At 41.9% G+C, this 20,300-nt stretch overlaps 1 protein-coding gene across 4 annotated transcripts in view; it reads left to right on the top strand.

The window, feature by feature from the left end:
• Window positions 1-20,300, top strand: part of PTPN4 (protein tyrosine phosphatase non-receptor type 4) — a 340,947-nt gene that overhangs the window by 202,682 nt on the left and 117,965 nt on the right. For all 4 annotated transcript variants that reach the window (XM_030209948.1, XM_030209949.1, XM_030209947.1 and 1 more), the window contains one exon: window positions 7,976-8,044. In XM_030209948.1, coding sequence (XP_030065808.1) covers window positions 7,976-8,044 — 69 coding nt within the window. The remainder of the gene's footprint in view (window positions 1-7,975; window positions 8,045-20,300) is intronic.

Raw genomic sequence — 20,300 nt, 5'->3', positions numbered from 1 at the left:
TGTGTGTGCCCACTGAATATTGACTGGAACCCACATAACTTTTTTTAAGCCCACCAAAGCCCCCTTCCTTCCATCTGCCCCCCCCCCCATGAAGAAGTCCCCCCCCCCCCAAATCTAGGTAGGCCCCTTGGGCCTGTTTGATGTCCCTGGTGGTCTGTGGGCATCCTTGTGGGCAGGAGCAAAGCAGTTAACTTTCAAAAAGCAGACTGATAAATGAAAATGGTAAAAAAAACAGTGGAGAAGCAGGAAAGATCAAAAATTTACATCATCTACTATAATAAAACTCACCCTCAACGTTCTGAGGACACTGACGTCAGTGAAGCCAAGCACTGACTTCCTTCAAAAAGGTTTGAAGGTTCGTGGTGGTGAAGCCACCAAAATTGCTCCGGACCCCGCCCTCGAGGGCGGAGCAATGGCACAACAATGAAGGGGTTGGCAGGGAGGCGGGGGGTGGGAAATCGCTCCGGGCCCCGCCCTCGCGTCAAACATCATGACGGGGGCGGAGCAATGCCAGAACAACGAAGGGGTTGGCCAGGGAGGGAGGGAGGTGGGTGTTAGCGACGAAAACCTTGCTAGTGCCCGTTTCATTTGCTCTGAAACGGGCTTCTTTTACTAGTAAGTGAATATTGTTCAAAAATACTATCCTAGAAGCCCAGATCAAATATATTCTATGTATTAAAAAAGGTGAACAGAAAGCCAAATGACAGCCAGCATGATTTAAGGAAGCTATTAGAGATAAAAGAGCATCATTCAGAAAATGGAAGAAGGATCTGACTAAAGATAATAGGAAACAGCTTAAGGAATGGCAAGTTGAATTCAAGAGAGACTTTTAAAAGAAGATTGCCTTGGAGGCAAAAACATATACAAAGTTTTATAAGTACATTAGAAGCAAGAAGCCAGTAAAAGAATCAGTTGGACCGTTAGATGATCGAGCGGTGAAAGGGGGCGCTCAGGGAGAACAGGGCCATAGTAGAGAGACTAATTCTTTGCTTTGGTCTTCACTGTGGGAGAGATACCCATAACAAAAATGGTAATTAATGATAATGAGTCAGAGGAAATGAAACAAATCTCTGTAAACTTGGAAGATGTAAGAGTAGCAAATCACCTGGATCGGATGGTGTACATCGCGTAGTACTGATAAAAACAAAGAAATGAAGTTATCTTTAAAATCAATCATTGTACCAGACAATTGGAGCGTGGCCAGTGTAACACCTGTTTTAAAAAGGGTTCCAGAGCTGACCCATGAATTTATAGACTAGTGAGCCTAATGTTGGTGCCAGGCAAAATGATAAAGACTATGATAAAGAACAAAATTACTAAGCATATACATTCTATTCTATTTCAATACTTCTATACTGCCTTTAACAATCTCTTCATGGCAGTTTACAAGCAAGAGACTATCCTAGATGGACATGACTGACATTATTATTACTCAATATACAGGTACTTAAACAGATAAGATTTTAAAACTTTATGAAATAGATTATAATTAACTGTAGTCCATATACAAACTGTAATAGTGTTGCAAACCTTTGGTCTCTGGAAGGAAAAAGAATATTCTCAAACTGATTTCAACCTCAAATTCCGTACAATAGGTATATGAAGTGTCAAATGTTCTGAGCTTCTCAAGTGCCTTCTAGCACCCACAGGTGGTAGCAATTGTCCCACCATAATCGATTTCTTCCCATAAACACTTATGAACTTGTCATGCAGTTTTATATGTAATACGCGCTTCTATTTTTAACCAATATAATTGCTGTAATAAAGGACTAGCCTCGTTATACTTTCCCAAGCCAAATATCAAATGAGCATCAGTGTTTAGCAAAAGCTGTAAACAGTTCAATTGTTGTTTGATAATATGATGATACAGTGAATTGCAATAATCGAGTAGAGGGCTCAGGATTGCCTGTGCGATAGTTCTAAACCAGATGGGCTCAAAGAGGATTTGATATGTAGATGGAAAAAAATTTTCCTTACTAGAACATTAATCTGGTAAGTAAGATTAGAATCTAATATTACTAGCCGTTGAGCCGTGAAAACGGGCTACTTTTGGAATGGGGGGGGTTCCGAGGCCCCCCCCCCCAGGTCGGCGCCGCCGCCGCCCCTTCACCCCGGCCCGAGCTGCACTGTAAACTTACATCAGCACGCAGCAGCAGGCACATCAGCAAAGCTGCCGTCAGGGCGGGCTTCCTTCTCTGCCTGTGTCCCGCCCTCGTGTGACGTAACGTCGGCGAGGGCGGGACAAAGGCAGAGAAGGAAGCCCGACGGCAAGCTTTGCTGATGTGCCTGCTGCTGCGTGGTGATGTAGTTCACAATGCTCGGCCAGATGGAGGGGCGGTGGCGGCGACTCCGGGGGGGGGGGGAGCGGTTCCGACGTCTGCAGCATGCCAGTAGAGACTTCCCTTTCTGTCCTGCCCCCGTCTTCACGTATTGACGCGGGGGGGCGGGGCACAGAGGGAAGTCTCTACTGCGCATTTGCGAGTGAGTACGGTCACTCGCTATTTATATGTTTGATTCTCAACACTGTGGACTTTGATTCGATCTTTCATGAAGTTCCTGAGGAAAGGGCAGTTGTTTCTGAAGCATCTTTCTGATAGTCACCAAACCATACCAATTTGCTTTTTTGTATTAAGTTTTTAAAAAATTTGCAAATGCCCACTCCTCAATCAATGCTATATAGTGTTTTATCAATAAGAAAGTGTTATCTAGAGATTTTTGCACTGGACAAAGAACAAAAATGCTGTCAGCGTACGATAAATAGAAAATATTCAGAGATTGCAAATATCCACCCAGGTGGCTCATATAAACGTTGAAAAGCTTAGGGGACAGGGAAGATCCCTGAGGAACCCCGCAACATGATTTCCACTGTCTAGAACTTAAAAATTAGTGATAAGGTTATATATTTCAGTACATCAGGCTAGATTGTGGAATAAATTGCCTTTGGATTTGAAAGTAGCAACTTATTAGTAGCCTAGTGGTTGGTGCAGTTGACTTTGATCCTGGGGAACTGGGTTTGATTCCCACTGCAGCTCCTTGTTACTCTAGGCAAGTCACTTAGCCCTCCATTGCCCCTGGTACAAATAGTACCTGAATATAATATGTAAACCGCTTTGAATATAGTTGCAAAAAACCACAGAAAGGCGGTATATTAAGTCCCATTTCCCTTTCCCCTTTTTAGGAAAAAGATAAAAACATACTTATTTGACCAATAACCCTGTATAGTTGATATGCTATTTGGTTAGAGCAGCGATTTTCAATCTTTTTAATCTCACAGCACGCTGACAAAGTGCTAAAATTGTCATGGTATCATGTATTGTCGTGATATCACTATGTATTTGTCATACCGGAACTGACGACCGCCAGCACGGTACTATGTAAACCACTTTGAGCCTGCAAATAGGTGGGAAAAGGTGGGATACATGTGCAACAAACAAATAAATATAAGGCTCATTTTGGATCTTCTGCAGTATATTTGAAGCAAGATACTGGGCTAGATGGACCATTCGTCTGACTCTATGGCTGTTCTTATGATCTTATTAAGACGGACTTTGGAAAATTCACTGCTTTTTCCTAGGAAAAGCGGCATAATATCTGTTTTTAATCTTTTGGGATCTTTCCAGGTACTTGTGACTTGAATTGACCACTGTTAGAAACAGGATACTGTGCTTTATGGATCTTGAGTCTGTCCCAGTATGGCATTGCTTTTGTTCTTATGTTAACTTTACGTCTCTGCCGCTTCAGACTACGCTACAACTTAATGCTGCCATCACCATACTTTTCTGTAGCGATGATGTTAACAGAAATATGTGCAGAAACATTGAAGCATGATGGTAAATGAGGGCCAAATTGTCCATCCAGTCTGCCCATCCTCAGTCACCACTATCTCCTCCTTTCCCTAAGAAATCCCCTGTGCCTGTCCCATGCTTTCTTAAATGCAGCCACAGTCCTTGTCTCCATGACCTCCACCAGGAGGCTATTTCACGCGTCCACCAACTTTTCTGTCAAAAAGCAGATTACTCCTGAGCCTATAACCTCTTAACTTCATCCTATGCCCTCTCATACCAGAGTTGTCCTTCATTTGACAAAGGCTTACCTCCTGTGCAATAATGCCACAGATATTTAAACATCTCTATCATATCTCCTCTCTCCTGCCTTTCTTCCAGAGCGGTCTAAATCTGTCCCCATAAGCTTTATGACAGAGGCCATTGACCAGTTTTGTAGCTGCCCTCTTGACAGATTCCATCCTGTTCCTATCTTTCTGTAGGTGCGGTTTCCAGAATTGGACACAGTATTCTAAATGGGGCCTCACTAGAGACTTATACAAGGGCACTATCACCTCTTTTTTTCCCTACTGGTCATTCCTCTCACTATGCACCCAATCATATTTCTGGCTTTGACCGTTGCCTTTTCTACTGTTTGGCCACCTTAAGATCATGGTTAGTTCAGCGGGCTTTGATCCTGGCAACCTGAGTTCAATTCCCACCGCAGCTCCTTGTGACCTTGAACAAGTTGCTTAACCCTCCTTTGCCCCAAGTACAAAGAAACTTAGAATTAAGAGACAGTATACAGACACAGAACCATAGAAGGCGTGAGAGAGTGTGGAAATAAGACAGAGGAGGGTTGAAAGGGAAGGAATGGGAAGCTGAGTAGGGGGTAACAAATAAGAATGGGTTGAATTCTAGAAGGAGCTGTTGTGGGAATGAGAAGCAGAGCAGAGGACTGGCCTAACGGTTAGAGCACCAGTCTTGCAATCCAGAGGTGGCCAGTTCAAATCCCTCTGCCGCTCCTTGTGATCTTGGGCAAATCACTTAACCCTCCATTGCCTCAGGTACAAACCTAGATTGTGAGCCCTTCCTGGGACAGAGAAATATCCAGAGTACCTGAATGTAACTCATCTAGAGCTACTACCGAAAAAGGTGTGAGCAAAATCTAAATAATAAATAAAGTAGAAGAGGATTTGGAAGAAGGTGAGTATGGAGGATATACATGGGTGATTAGAAAATGGATGAAAGAGGGAGGAATAGGTTGAAGTGATTTATAGTAGTAGTAGTGAAAGGAGAAAGATGTGGGGAGTGAGAGGGTTGGAGATGGAAAGCTGGTAGGTGAGAGATGGAGAGAGAGCTTGAGAACTGAAGGGTGTGAGAAGGAGAGGATAATGAGTGGAAAGGTAGAGAAGAGAGAAATAGGGAAGAAAAAGATGAAGGGAAAGATCAATGTTAGATACAGAGAAGAAACCAAAGGGAAGGGAGAAGAACTAGATGAGACCCCCTGGAAAAGTGTGAAAGAAATTGTAACCAACCTGATCAGAAAAATATAATGCTCAGACAAAGGTATAAAACACTTTTTTTTTATTACGTTTTTAGGTCTTGGAATGTCAGCTTTGGGGAATGTGCATTTCCTCTCTGTATTTTGAACAGTACAGTAATAAATGGATTTTGGTTTCTTTCTTCCAGTACTACACTGCTTAAAGAAGGGGTGGGCAAAGGCCATATTGGGAGCCCTGACTAAATTAGGGGGCTGGTGGAGGTGAGAGACCTAGATTTACTAATGTGCATTGATGGGTTAATTCATGTTATTTCCACATTAACACACATTCGAAATTCACATGTGTTAATATGATTTAAAGTACATTAAATTGAAAAGGATGGGCCGGGGAGGGGTGTGGTCGAGGTAGGGGTTACAGGGGGGGAGTATAAAATAGTTTGCAGGAAGGGGGTTGGGGGTGCAGTGACCCAGGGGGTGAAGGGAATGTTACAGAAAGACTTTGTATTTGAGCGTTGTATTTACAGCCTTGTCCTTGAAGAGACAACTGGGTACTGGCATTGTTACTATTTCTGTGATAAGATTGGTGTAAGTGCTCAAATTAAATAAAATAACCTGTTTTAATGTTCGCTGATGTGTTAACAAATCTAGTACTTTGCTGGCCAGGATTCCCAATAAAAAAGGAACCAGAAAAAAATGCATCGTCTGCCTTTGCAAGGGGGGAGGTCATTTCAGTGTCTGCTTGTTTTTCTTATTTGTTGTCTCTTTTTCTGTATTAGGGGCTAGAGGCACTAATGTCCTTGAAAGAGCCGTTCCCTTACCGATTCCATAGCGAATCGGTAGGGAACGGCCATGCATCAAGGAAATGGAATGCAAATGAGCTGCTCGTTGTAGCTCACTTGCATTCTATTTCCTTGGAAAACAGTCGGCCGGTCGAGCATGCGCCTAACACCCATCTAAAAAAATAAATAACAAGCTGCGTGTCCCAAGTGCTCGTGAGGGACTTAAAAAAAAATTTTTTTTAAAGTTATGGCACCTTCACTATGCCTGTGGATGTCCCTGCGCCTCCTTGTGCCGCCCGGGAAAAGGAAGACGCCACGCCGCTCACCCCTTCCACGGCCTGCTGCAGGAAGGCTCCGATGCGGATCCCGGCTCAGCCTCCACCCCTGAGAGCCCACCCCAGACAAGAAAAGTGCAGGAGAGTGCAGTTGAGGATGTCCATCATCCACATCTTCAACTCCCATCCATCTTCCGCCCCTAGGTCTCTCTCAGCCAATCACAGTGCATTCTAGACGCATTCTAGGTGCATTCCGTTTTCGTTAGCTGCTACCGTGACAGGAAAATGCCATTTTGTACATGGCACAGTTTACTACTTGCTCGTTCAACTGGCTTGAACCAGTTTAAAACCCACGTTAATGGCTGGTTTTTTTTAGTGCATCTACGCCTAGGTGAGGGTCTGACCATGTTCTGTGTGTAACCAAAGTGAACAATTCTGCTAGCATATAATCTTGTGTAAGAGTATTTTAGCAGTACTTGTGTTTTCACAGTAGGTATTGTGATACCCAAGGCCCCGGGTAGTAGTTACAGTGTACTCTTTTCATAGATAATGTAGGGTTGTTGAAGTTGTTTTTTTTTTTTTTTTTTTTTTTGTTCTGGGAGTTAGAGCTGTTATGATATGATAAGTTTGCTATTTAGACACTGAGTATCTTTTTGTGGGGTTCTGTGTTAATTTCACGGTGTTTGGCAGTAGAAGGAAGAGTTGTTATTCCTGAAATGGCAAAATATAATTTTGAGTGAATATTTATAAGTGAATATTAAAGGGAAAGTCTTAGTTACATTACAGTAATATTATGTGTGTCTTATAGAACCGAATCCATATGTCACTTCTGTAGAGAAACGTTAATTTAATGATGCCATCAGCTGTAATGGTAGCTTTTACTGGGTGGCTGGTATTACCAGGGGGGAGTTACTTTATGCATGGAATTTTTCTTGAATGTCTTTTTTAGCTAATTTAAGAGGGGGAAGGGCTTTGTGAAGAAATGTCTCTTTTGCAACCCCCCCCCCCCTTTTTTTCACCTAACTATATTTGTCTGGGAACACTACTGTAAAGCATACCATTAGCTTTTCTAATTGCTTTATTACATGGACTTGACTACCTTGATGTCATCTGAGATAATTAGATCTTTTTCTAGTTTTGGCCCTTTGTTTTCCATTTTGTCCAATTACATTCTGAACTCACCAACTCTCCTTTTTTTTGTATCCAATGTGTATAAGCTAGCTCCTATTTCTGTGCTTGTTCCCTACTCACATTTCCTCTGGATCAAGGTGCTGCCTGATTTTCAAGAATTCATTTTCCTCATTGTCTTCCTGTCAAATAATATAATTCACTTTTTCCATCTGACTTGTTCCAAATAACTTAATCTTCTGTTTATCATCTATGTATTGTTTGACAGGCTTTATTTGGGTTTTTTTTTTTTTTGGGGGGGGGGGGGGTATTTTTGAAGCATAGTGGGTAGGGACACCTTATAAAAACTGTAAGTAAATCTAAAGGAAGTTTCCAGAGTTACAAGGACGCAATAGGATGACAAGAGTGAGATTTAATTTAAAGGAAGCAGCACATTTTTAGTACAAGAAAAAAGTGTGTGGAATTCTTTTTGGGAGGAAGTTGTTCATTTCATTTAGAATATTAATGTTAAATTGCCTTTTCTTTCAGTGGGAGGACAGAGGTCCAATCTGTACAATATGGCAAAGAAAAAGCAAATAAAGACAGGGTATTTGCCAGGTAAGAAATCTTAAAAAGAAATATGTTAAGCATAACCACCAGATATTTTTCCCTTGTCATAGTAGAATATTGGTGGTAATTTTGACGTAGCAATGCATGGTTAAATATAGTTGAAAACCTTGCTGAAAAAACTGCACTATTCCTCCAGTTGTAGCAAGAAGGACATCTGTAATTCAGGTCTCTAATCTATTAGTGTACCTATCCAACTTGGCTGTTGCGATTCACTGATGGACTTGAGACTTGGACTAGTGTGGTATATTTTTAATTGATTCAAGGATAAATTAATACATTCCATTTCTTATTTATTGGTTTGGAACTGTGCTTTCATGTGATGATCTTGATTTTCATGGCCTCATGACTGGCCGTGAGAACATCTGTTAGCATTTATTACAGCCACTTAATTTCAATACTCTTTCCTTGCATACTCTGGAAGAAAGGAGAAAAAGGGGTGATATGATACAGACGTTCAAATATTTGAGAAGTATTAATCCGCAAACGAAGCTTTTCCGGAGGTGCGAAGGCGGTAGAACGAGAGGACATGAAATGAGATTGAAGGGGGGCTGACTCAAGAAAAATGTCAGGAAGTATTTTTTCACGGAGAGAGTGGTGGATGCTTGGAATGCCCTCCCGCGAGAGGTGGTGGAAATGAAAACGGTACGGAATTCAAACATGCATGGGATAAACATAAAGGAATCCTATTCAGAAGGAATGGATCCTAAGGAGCTTAGCCGAGATTGGGTGGCAGAGCCAGCCGGTGGTGGAAGGCGAGGATAGTGCTGGGCAGACTTATACGGTCTGTGCCAGAGCCAGTGGTGGGAGGCGGGGCTGGTGGTTTGGAGGCTGGGATAGTGCTGGACAGACTTATACGGTCTGTGCCCTGAAGAGGACAGGTACAAATCAAAGTAGGGTATACACAAAAAGTAGCACAGGTCTTTTTCTGCCGTCATTTACTATGTTACTATGTTGTGCGTATTATGTACCTTTTGATATTGTCATGTTGTATGTTTGCTAAGGAGATTTTTTTATTTCTACTTTCATGTTGATTCTCTGAGGACAACCAGGCCGTTGTATTCTCACAGCTGGGTGACATCATCCCACAGAGCCCAATGTGGACACTGACTAGCGATGCTAACTTAGAACTGTCTAGTAGTGTCCCACCACACATGTGCTGGTGCTTCTCACTCAATGTGCAAACATGGGTTTATTGGTCTTCGTTTTTCCACGGAGCAGGGAAGACACATCATTGTGTTCTCCTCTCAGTGTGTGTTTTCTCTCTCATTTGCAGTGCTTTCCCATGTGGGAATTTTTGTCTTGTTTTTTAATATTTTCATTTTTTCCCCTTATTTTATTTTCCTTTAATTTCCATACTTTTTTGACACTTAAATTTTCCTTTCATTTTCGTGAGTGCCTAGGCCATTTAGCCCTGAGCACCAACCTGAGTTTGAACACTGCCCCATTTTACTGTTCACAACTGAGTTTAATTTGGCCGCGATTCTTAATGTCCCAAAAGACCCCCAGTGCCTTCAAAAGATGCACCCATTGTAATTGGGTGATTTCTGTGACGGACCCACACTCTTGGTACATCAGGTGCCTTGGGCGTAACCATGAGCCTAACTCTTGTTCTCTCTGTTTGAAAATGTAGTTGAGGACACAGAAAGCACGGTAGGTCCAACAGGAGAGACTTTTTGGCTTCTGGAAAACCGGTGTATCAATATCGGCACCGGAAGCATCAACCTCGATGGCTGCCAAGACTTCACCATCCATTAGGAGTGCACCAGCATTGGCAAGGTCTCCATCTCTCTCGTCATTGGGTACTGAGAGTAGGCCCTGGGAATGGTCATCATCGGATCTGACACAGAGGGTATGTATGGGTTCAACGTTGTCCTCGTCGGCACTAAAGGACCACGATGCTGAACACGTTTGGAGACATTGACATTACCCTTGCTATCTATAAAGGTATAACATATTCATACAAACTGGCACTACGTTTTGCAAGAGAGAGTTACTGTTCTTCTAAAATAGTTAAGGCACTCAAAATTGCAGTCCTCTGTCAGACCCTAAAATCACTAACTACTCCCCATCTTACACCAGATGATCAAATTTCACTCCCTACTAGCCAGGACCTTGCGGACTACTTTAGCAACAAAATCTCTATCTTGACTACTACCCTCCTGATGGTCCCCAATAGTGAGAAAGCTCATTCCACCTCAGTTGTCTTCTTGCCAGTTAGCTTACTCCTTTTAACATCCCATCTGAATCTCAATTATGTACTGTCATACATGATATGAAATCTACCACGGCCCCCCCAGGATCCCATTCCTTTCATTTTTATTAAACGGTCTCTCCAAGAGCTCATTCCATTTGTTTTACATATGATTTCTTTGTCCCTCTCTTCTGGAATGATTCCGGAAGCCTGGAACCTTGCTATTCTGAGACTTAAGATTTTTCCAAACTCATATCAGATAAAAGTAACTATTGCCCTATAGCCAACCTTCCATTCTTTATCAAGATTGCAGAAACAATTATCCTAGTCAAACCAGATTCAGGCTACACCATATCACCAAGACTGCTTTGCTCGGTTTTACTACATACATACATCACCATCTGGACCAAAATAGGTCACTCAACCTTTCCTCAGCCTTTGACCTGGTCAATTATGCTTTACTTCTGGACAGACTTCATCAAATAGGAATTCGCGACTTAGGCCTCGCTTGGTTTAGCTCATACCTCTCTGACTGATCATATATAGTCCACTATCAAAATAACGTGCCAGCACCATTCTCACTAACCTCTGGAGTCCCACAAGGATCAGTTTTATCTCCCATGCTATTTAACATCTATCTTAGCACACACTTGCTTAATCCTTAGGTTTTACAGTCACATTTTCCCACCTGTTTGCAGGCTCAATGTGGCTTACATAGTACTGTCAAGGCGTTCACCAAGTCGGTTGAGAACAAATACAAGGCTATATAGTGATCGAATGATGTAGTTGTGAAGGGTCAGGAGGAATGGAGATTGTATGTTGTCCAGTACGATCATTGGTCATGCTGTGTTGCTGGATGAAGGGGTTTACGTAGGATCGTTTGGGTAGGCCAACTATTACACACCATGAACTTCACCGACACTGAAATAATTCAGAATATCAACTGCAACCTGACACAGATAACCAAATGGCTACAACACAACAAATTGGCCCTTAATCCAGAAAAGTTCAGATGTGTTCTTTTTACAAACTCTCCCAATGTCACTCTTTCTCAGCCTATCCTTCTTGATTCTTCTTTCATCCCCAACTACCAAATACCAAAATTCTAGGTGGTGGTCTAGATGAATCACTTTCCTTCTGGCATCAAATTGCTACTTTTGTTAAGAATTGTTTCTATAGGCTTAGGAAAATCCATTCAATGCGTTCTCTTATCGATCCACCAGCATTAAACACTCTTATCCACTCTTTGGTCATTAGCAAGGTCAACTGCTGTAATTCTACATAGGCCTTAAAACAATTGAAATTTGATGCTTATAAATAGTCCAAAATACTGCCATCAAATGAATCAGTGGAAAAAAAGAAATTTGACCATGTGACTCCTATTCTGAAAGTAGCCCATTGGCTTCCACTGCCCCACCATATCATTTACAAGATTCTATTATTGGCCTATAAGACCCACCTTTCTGGCGAGCCTCCATGTCTTTCCCACATGTTGACTCCCTATTCCAGTGAAAGAACATTGCAGTCATTGTTTCAAAATCGACTGGTAGTACCATTATTTCGGGAAGTCTTTCATGAGCACACCAGGAAAGTGATCTTCTCAGTCCATGGTCCCGAACACTGGAGTAAACTACCACAGTCCTTCCATCACCAGACATTTCAAAGTTGCAAATCTGAATTCTTAACCTTCCTTTTTTCTGTTGCATACTCCTAGCTCCCTTCCTTTTCTGTCCATGAGAGATTAGCCTGATTGACCTGACAGATTAGATAGACCCCCCCCCCTCTCCCATCACCTCCTTTGCTTTCAAGATTGTAGTTCTACCCTCCTTCCTCTCAGTTATGTCTTGTTATTCCCTTTCCTTTTCTTAAGATTTAGATTGTAAGCCACCTAGACATTCAGTTTGATGGGTGGGATAGTAAATCCTGAATAAAACTTGGAAATTTAAGGGCCCTGAATTATAGGAGCCGGCGCTGTGGGTGCTTGAGCACCCCCAATATTGAGAAAATTCTATGTATATGTCCAGGGAGGGGTTATTTCCACTGGGCTTAGCACCCCCAATAATTTTGAAAAGTTGGCTCCCATGCGCCCGAACAACATAGTAAGGTAGTAGATGATGGCAGATAGACCTGTACATCCAGTCTGCCCAACAAGAAACCATATGTAATGAGTTTATGATGTGATACTCCATATGAATACCTGATCTTGATTTGTCCTTGCCATTTCAGGACATAGACTGTAGAAGTCTGCCTGGCACCGTCCTTGTTCTGATTTCTGAATTTGTTGAAGCCCCTGAAAAGCTCCGCACCAGCCCATCTAAAACTATTCAGCCACAATCAGGGTACAGACCTTAGAAGTCTTACCCAGCATTGGTTTTACTTCCCAATTAGCAGTGTTGCTACCTAATCTCTGCTAAGCTTCTTTGGATCCATTCCTTCTAATCAGGATTCCTTTGTGTTTATCCCACGCATTTTTTAATTCTGTTACTGTTTTCATCTCCACCACTTCCCGTGGGAGGGCATTCCAGGTACCTATCACCCTCTCAGTAAAGAAATACTTCCTGACATTATTTCTGAGTCGGCCTCCTTTCAACCTAAATTCATGTCCTCTACTTCTACCACCTTCCTGTCTCTGGAAAAGGTTTGTGTGCAAATTTATACCTTTCAAATATTTGAACGTCACCCTGTTTTCTCCTTTCCTCCAGGGTATACATGTCCAGGTCATCAAGTCTCTCCTCATACGTCTTGCTGCGTAAACCCCATACCATTTCCGTCACTTTTCTGTGAACCGCTTCAAGTCTTTTTACATCCTTAGCAGGGTATGGCCTCCAAAACTGGACACAATACTTCAAGTGGGGCCTCACCAATGACTTGTACATGTGCATTAACACCTCCTTTCTTCTGCTGGTTATACCCCTTTCTATGCAACCTAGCATTCTTCTGGCTGCAGCCATCATCTTGTTGTATTGCTTCATCACCTTGAGATCCTTTGACACCATCACCCAGGGCTTTTTTTGAGGGGGTACTTGGGGGTACTGGCACCTTTTCTATTGTCTGCTAAAATTGACTCAAGAACCCCAAGTTTTAATGAAAGAGCTCACACTCTACACATCAATTCTGTCTTGTCATAGATTCTATGACTGGTTGCAGGGGGCCTAGCTATGATGGGGTGGGTCCCTCAGTGATCACCCCACCCCTGAAGGGTGGCCTAGCATTTGAGTGCCATCACCCCCAGGTCCCTCTCCTGAGCCGAGCTTACCAGTCTTTCCCCTCTTATCTGATACAACTCTTTTGGATTTCTGCACCCCAAATGCATCACTCTGCACTTGGCATTACATTTTAAGTATAATAGTATCTGTGAGTATATTAGCTTCAACTGTATCTGGTATATACTTCTTCTCCAAACCAGATATTTTATTAAAACATTTCCAAAAAAATGTGTTTAATGTGCTCAGAAACTTATATGTGACTAATTTAAATGCAAAAAACCCCACACTTTTTCAGCCACTGGTATCTGTCATCGCACATTAGGCTTTTCTGAATAAAAGTTCAAGAAGTATTTCTACAATAATGAACATAAAGAACTTATCTGTGTCTCGTAGTTCAAAGATGACAAAACTTTGCTCTCCAAGTTCCTCTTCCAAAACCTGTCCACCAATAGATACTTGCGGAAATCATTCAATCTTAAAAATCTATAATCAGTAGCCCAACTTGGATCCAAGTTTCTGGGAGAAATATGTTAAGAGTCTATTAATATTTTTTAAACAAGAATTTTTTTTTCATAAATCCACTTCTAACTGACTCACAGTTTACTTCAAGATGGTGCCCGGGTGCCCTGAGATGCCGAGGCTCGGAGAATCCTGGCTTACGTCATTACAATGCAAATCAATCCATGTCCTTGTTCAAGGCTACCACCCCTTCCCCCCACCCCCACCCCCACCCCCGGGAGACATTGAGGCATATTTTCAAAGCACTTAGCCTTCCAAAGTTCCATAGGTTTCTATGGAATTTTGGACGGCTAAGTGCTTTGAAAATATATGCCTCATTGTCTTCCACTCAAAAATGAATCTATGCTCCTTTTGCATCAAAACCTGTGCCACATTACCACCCCAAGGAAGATGAACTATCACCAGCACCACAACTCTTAACCATGCTACAAAGTCAAATTATTCTCATTCAAATGGATAACCAGGTTGCAATGTTCTATGTAAACCGGGGGGGGGGGGGGGGGGGTGATATGGGAAGTGATCCTTCCCCTTTTGTCAGGAAGCAGTGAAAATGTGGCAGTGGACCCTCCTTCACAGAATGATCCTCTAATCCACACTTGTGCCAGGAAAGGGCAACAGCCTGGCAGACAAACTGAGCAGGGTTTTGCAACCACACGAGTGGTTTCTCAACAGGGGCATATCCTACATGACCTTCTGAGAGAGGGGCACCCCCTTGGTGGATGTTTTTGCTATGCATCTCAACCACAAAGTTGAGGCTTAGGTCACTCAGCAGACTAGCATCAGATGCCTTTCTACTACATTGGAGGAAGGGACTTCTGTATGTGTACCCTTCCATATCTCTCATAGAGAAGACTTTCTGGAAACTCGAGCATGACCAGGGAGTTATGATCCTAATTGTGCCTTACTGGCCAAGGCAGATTTGATTTCCTCGTCTTCTGGAATTGTCCTCTGAAGATCCATGGAGATCGGAATATTTTCCGACCCTCATCACGCACAAAGAGGGATCTCTTCTGTATCCCAGCCTCCAATCCCTGGCTGTCGCGGTTTAGATGTTGAGAGCATAGAATTTGAATCCTTAGATTTGCCGGAAGGAGTCTCCCATATTTTGCTGGCTTCCAGGAAAGATTCCACTAAGAGGTGTTACTCGTTTAAGTGGAGGAGATTTGCCGTCTGGTGTGAGGGCAAGGCCTTAGATCCTCTCACCTGCCCTACACAATAACTGCTTGAATACCTCCTGCACCTCTCTGAGTTTGGTTTGAAAACCAACTCTATAAGGGTTTATCTAAGTGCAGTTAGTGCTTATCACCATGTAGGAGATAAGCCCATCTCTGTACAGCCTCTAGTTGTTTGCTTCATGCAAGGTTTGTTATTAACAAAGCCCCCTGTCAAACCTCTCACCGTGTCATGAAATCTTAATGTTGTCCTTACCTAGCTAATGAAAGCTCCTTTTTGACCACTTGATACATGTCATCTGAAGTATTTGACCTGGAAAGCTGTGTTTATTGGTGGTGGTCACTTCAGCTCATGAAGTTATTAAGCTTTAGGCCCTAGTAGCTGATCCACCTTTTACTAAGTTTCACCACAATAGATTAGTTCTCTACACACCCTAAATTCCTTCCTAAGGTAGGGTCAGAGTTCCATCTTAATCTATCGTCCTGCTGAAATTTTTCCCCAAAACCACATTCTTATCCTGGGAAGAGTGTGCTGCATACCTTGAATTGCAAGCGAGCCTTAGCCTTTTATCTGGAACAGACTAAAGCCCATAGACAGTCCAACCAACATTTTGGGTTTTTTGACCCAAACCGGATGGGGGTAGCCATCAGCGCAAACATAGTTTCTAATTCGCTAGCAGACTCTGAGTCAAGGCTCATAATGTTAGAGCCATGGCTATGTTGGTAGCCTACTTAAGGTCAGCCTCCATAGAGGAGATTTGCAAAGCTGTAACCTGGTCATCTGTCCACACATTCATATCTCATTACTGCCTTGAGCAGGATACCCAATGTGATAGCTGGTTAGATTAGGCAGTCCTGAAGAATTTGTTCAGTTTCTAGAATCCCCCCCCCCCCCCCCCAAGGGCCGGTTTTCTTTAGTTCTAGGTTTCACCTTCACAACTAGTATGTAAATAGTTTCAGGTTAATGACTTTCAGGCCTCAATGTTTCGAGTCCCTAGAGCTTGATATATAGGGATTCTCAGCTGTGAGACTACAATAGCCCGCTTGTCCTAGGAGAAAGCAAAGTTGCTCACCTGTAGCAGATGTTCTCTGAGGACAGCAGGCCAAAATGATAAAGGGGATGGAACTCCTCCCATATGAGTAAAGGCTAAAGAGGTTAGGGCTCTTCAGCTTGGAAAAGAGACGGCTGAGGGGAGATATGATTGGCCATTGTTGAAGGCAGGATACTGGGCTAGATGGACCGTTGATCTGACCCAATATGGCTATTCTTATGTTCTTAAGTATTCTCTCATACCCTCCCACCTCCCCATGAAATTGTATTATTTAGCTTTTTAAAATGACTGAGGAACCCGTGCTCGCGTGTCAGGAAGGAAGGCGCCAGCGCATGCACGGTGGGACACTACTAGAAAGTTCTAAGTTAGTATTACTCATCAGCTTCCGCACCGGGCTCTGTTGGATGATATCACCTAGCTGTGAGAATACTTGAACTGCTGTTCTCGGAGAACACCTGCTACAGGTGAGTAACTTTGCTTTCTCCTAAAATGTGTATAGCCGTTGCTGTTGTTTGAAAGGCAGACTTCCATGGTCCTTGAAAGCTGCAATCCAGTCAGGTTTTCCACAATGAGTACGCATGAGATTGATTTGCATGTACTGCTTTCATTCTATGCAAATAGATCTCTTGCGTATTCAGTGTGGAAATCTTGAAAAATTCCAACTGGGTTGTGGCCCTCGAGGACAGCGGTTGCCCATCCCTGGTGTAATACAGTCTATGTAAGTTTGAGGGAAGTTTAACAGATTGTTCTTCCATTTTACTCAACACATACCAATTCATTGACAATATTTGCCTATGGAGTGGAGGAGTGGCCTAGTGGTTAGGGTGGTGGACTTTGGTCCTGGGGAACTGAGGAACTGAGTTCGATTCCCACTTCAGGCACAGGCAGCTCCTTGTGACTCTGGGCAAGTCACTTAGCCCTCCATTGCCCCATGTAAGCCGCATTGAGCCTGCCATGAGTGGGAAAGTGCGGGGTACAAATGTAACAAAAAAATAAAAATACACAAGTCAGAAACATTATTGGCTAGATCTTGTTTCTCCTGAGGCAGGCATCTATTGCCAAAACACAGATCTGTGTCTAGTCTGGCCACATTTTCATGTATATTGCAAACTTTTTTCTGTATGTAAGTGAATCAGGCAATCTAGTTTTTTTTTTTTTTGGGGGGGGGGGGTTTGGTGGGGGGGCAGGGGGTTGCTTTAGAAAATTTTTATCATCATTGTTTTTTGGTCTATTAATAAATACCACTTTTTTCACCTTTGTAGTTTGTTAAATTTTAATTGGTCCACACCTACTCCCTTCGCTGGTATTTGTATACAAGCTACATAGCTAGTTGAAAGGTCTAAATATTAACTACAGCGTGTAGAAGTCTGTTATTGATTTTGCTGTTTCTTGAAGAGAAAGCTATAAAGGTAACCCTCATTGTGGGGAGAAAATGAAGACATTTTGTAGCTTTTCATATTTATATTTGAAATTATTATATTTTTGTTGACAAAATCTTAGTATTGGGATTAACACACTTTGAGTGGTATCTTTTGTCTTTACTAGGTAGGGCTCTGTAGTTTCAAGGGTATTTTCCTTTCTTGATCCTCTCAAATTTGAGGTTTTTGTAGCACTGTATAATTTCTTTAGTAACCTTTTTAATTTATTATTGTAAATTTGTAGATTGTGCTTTTTTTTTTCAAGTTAATGCTTGCAAAATTTATTTAGATGCATTAAAAAAAAACAGCCCAGTCAAATAAGTAGTCCCCCTGTTTAGAAAGCCGCACGGCAATGTCAACACAGCCCAATCAAGTGAATGGGATGTGTCGGCATTAGCGCACCGACAGCAGCTAGCTCGGCCTTGTAAACAGGTGTGTAGGACTTCACATTTTACTGAAAAACTTGATGATCACCATTGAAATGGATATCTCTTGGCAAGCTATTCCAGAACTTAAGAGCCTTGCTAAAAAGCCCTTTGACTAGTGCACATCAGCCTAGTTTCACATCTTGAGGGCACTACTAATAGGTTCTCCTCTGCTAAATGTAAAGCTTGTGTAAGCTTGTAGTCTTAAGTTATTTTGGTGCTAACCCATTATGACCTTAAGAGAGGAAGCTATCAACATGGGCTACTGTTAAGATGGGGTATTTTACCTCAGGTTCTCATTGCATAAAATGGGAGTCTGTGCTAAAATAGTATGATAAAATGACCTATCTTTTTTTCTCTCAAATTATTTTTAACAACATACCAGCAAGAACTTATAAATCAGCTGCTGACAATAGTGTGAAACTAAAATAAGGTAAAACATTTACCTATTAAATTGACGTTTTAAGATTTTTCTATCACTTCCTCCTGTCCTCCTCCTCCTCCTTCCTCCCTTTACTACAGTGACATATCCATTAAAGGTGTACACGTGTTGCGTAATCACCACCTGTCAGTATCTCCCTTCCCGACCCTGGAAAGCTCTCTCAATTCCTTCCCTGCTGCTGTTCCCACTTCCCCTTCCCATGCCTTGAAATCACCTCCTGTCTTTGCCTAGGTAGCAGTTGTAGCACTTATAGGCTGCCTGCTTTTTCTCTGAACTGTCCCACCCCTTCTGATGCAACTTCCTGTTTTCTGAAGGGCCGGATGGTTCAGAGAGAAAGCCCTGGTGCAGGCCACAGGCAGCCTATGAGTACCGTTGGCGCTGCTTGGGCGAAGACTGGATGTGATTTTAAGAAACCGGGGGGGGGGGGGCTATAATTGGGAAGGAGATGTGGCATGAGATGCACCACCTGTTCAAAATTCCTAGCTACACCACTGCTTAATATACTGAATCCTCTTCCCTCCACCCACCCAAAGTGAGCATTAGCCCTCCCAGACTTGGTGACTTAAAATAACCCAACACTAGCCCATGTTGATAATTTTCCTCTTAGAGAGAATTTTAAACAAGCTTGAATAACTACTAGAATATGAGTTTGAGTCTAAGCTCTGTTGCTGTGTGCCCTTGGCCAAGTCATTTTGTCTTGCTGTACTTGAACTTTGCCAGATATTCTTTTGTTATATAATGTTGTTATTCATTTTACTTGCCACTGGAACTTACTGTGCAATCCTGTCTTGACAGGCCATCTGCTGCAGAGGACGATTGGCTTTACATTTCTGAATACTAAAATTCTAAACACGCTAGGATTCAAACTTACATTTATTTAAATTTATTGTATACCTTCATGTATAGTTCACCTGAGTTCCGAGCAATTCTGCACATTGCAGTTGAAAGATGGCATTTCAGTACAATCAATTCATCATCGAGATTGCAGTACTTTTGATTAAAAAAGTTAAAATATATATAGAATTTTTTTTTATAATAGCAATTAGACATTTGAGAGCATTGAAGGTTAAGAGACTGCAATTCACAGATGATAATTGCTCTGTACCCTTGAGCATACTGAATACATTGTCAAAACAATGCATTCACCTTATCCAAATGCTTATTTGCAATAAAAATACCCTGTCACACAACATTGAACACCAAATAATTAACAGTGGAACATTTCCAGTGAAATTGGTATATATATATCCTGCTCTTTCAAAACAAATAAGTAAATAAATTAATAATTCCTAAACAAATGTTCATGCTCATGCAGTGGTCTTTGATACACGTTAAAGACCATTACTTATGCCTAAACCTCTGGACAGTCATAGATTATTGTCTAGCTTCCAAAGTATGCTTTTAATATGGCCTAGAACTGGATTGTTGATGGCATAATTATTTACATTAACTATTGCGAGCCGTTCATATCTAATGAATGACATTCAGAAAATGATGCATTCTACAAAAGTGCTAGTAATATCGAGTGAGTTAAATGAAAGCCCAAAATTCATATTCTGTTAATAAACCTGACAAATCCTAAAGGTGTCAGCACGTTATTACTTAGCTCAATAACCGTTTATAAACATATGAAAATCATTATACATTCCGACAGATAGAGATTACAAAGTATTACAAATGTGTATGGCTTTGTAAAAAAAATCTACCGATGTGAACTGCTGCTTAGCCTTTTGGAAGGGTCACAAATGAGCCTCTGTTTTTTTTTTTTTCTTTGATGATAAATCTAGTGATCAAAGCAAACAGAGCAAGGAATAGATTT

Source organism: Microcaecilia unicolor, chromosome 7 (assembly GCF_901765095.1).
Source record: "Microcaecilia unicolor chromosome 7, aMicUni1.1, whole genome shotgun sequence".
NCBI classification, from domain to species: domain Eukaryota; kingdom Metazoa; phylum Chordata; class Amphibia; order Gymnophiona; family Siphonopidae; genus Microcaecilia; species Microcaecilia unicolor.
The sequence above is the reverse complement of the archived record's forward strand: the minus strand, read 5'-3'. Positions and strand labels throughout refer to the sequence as shown.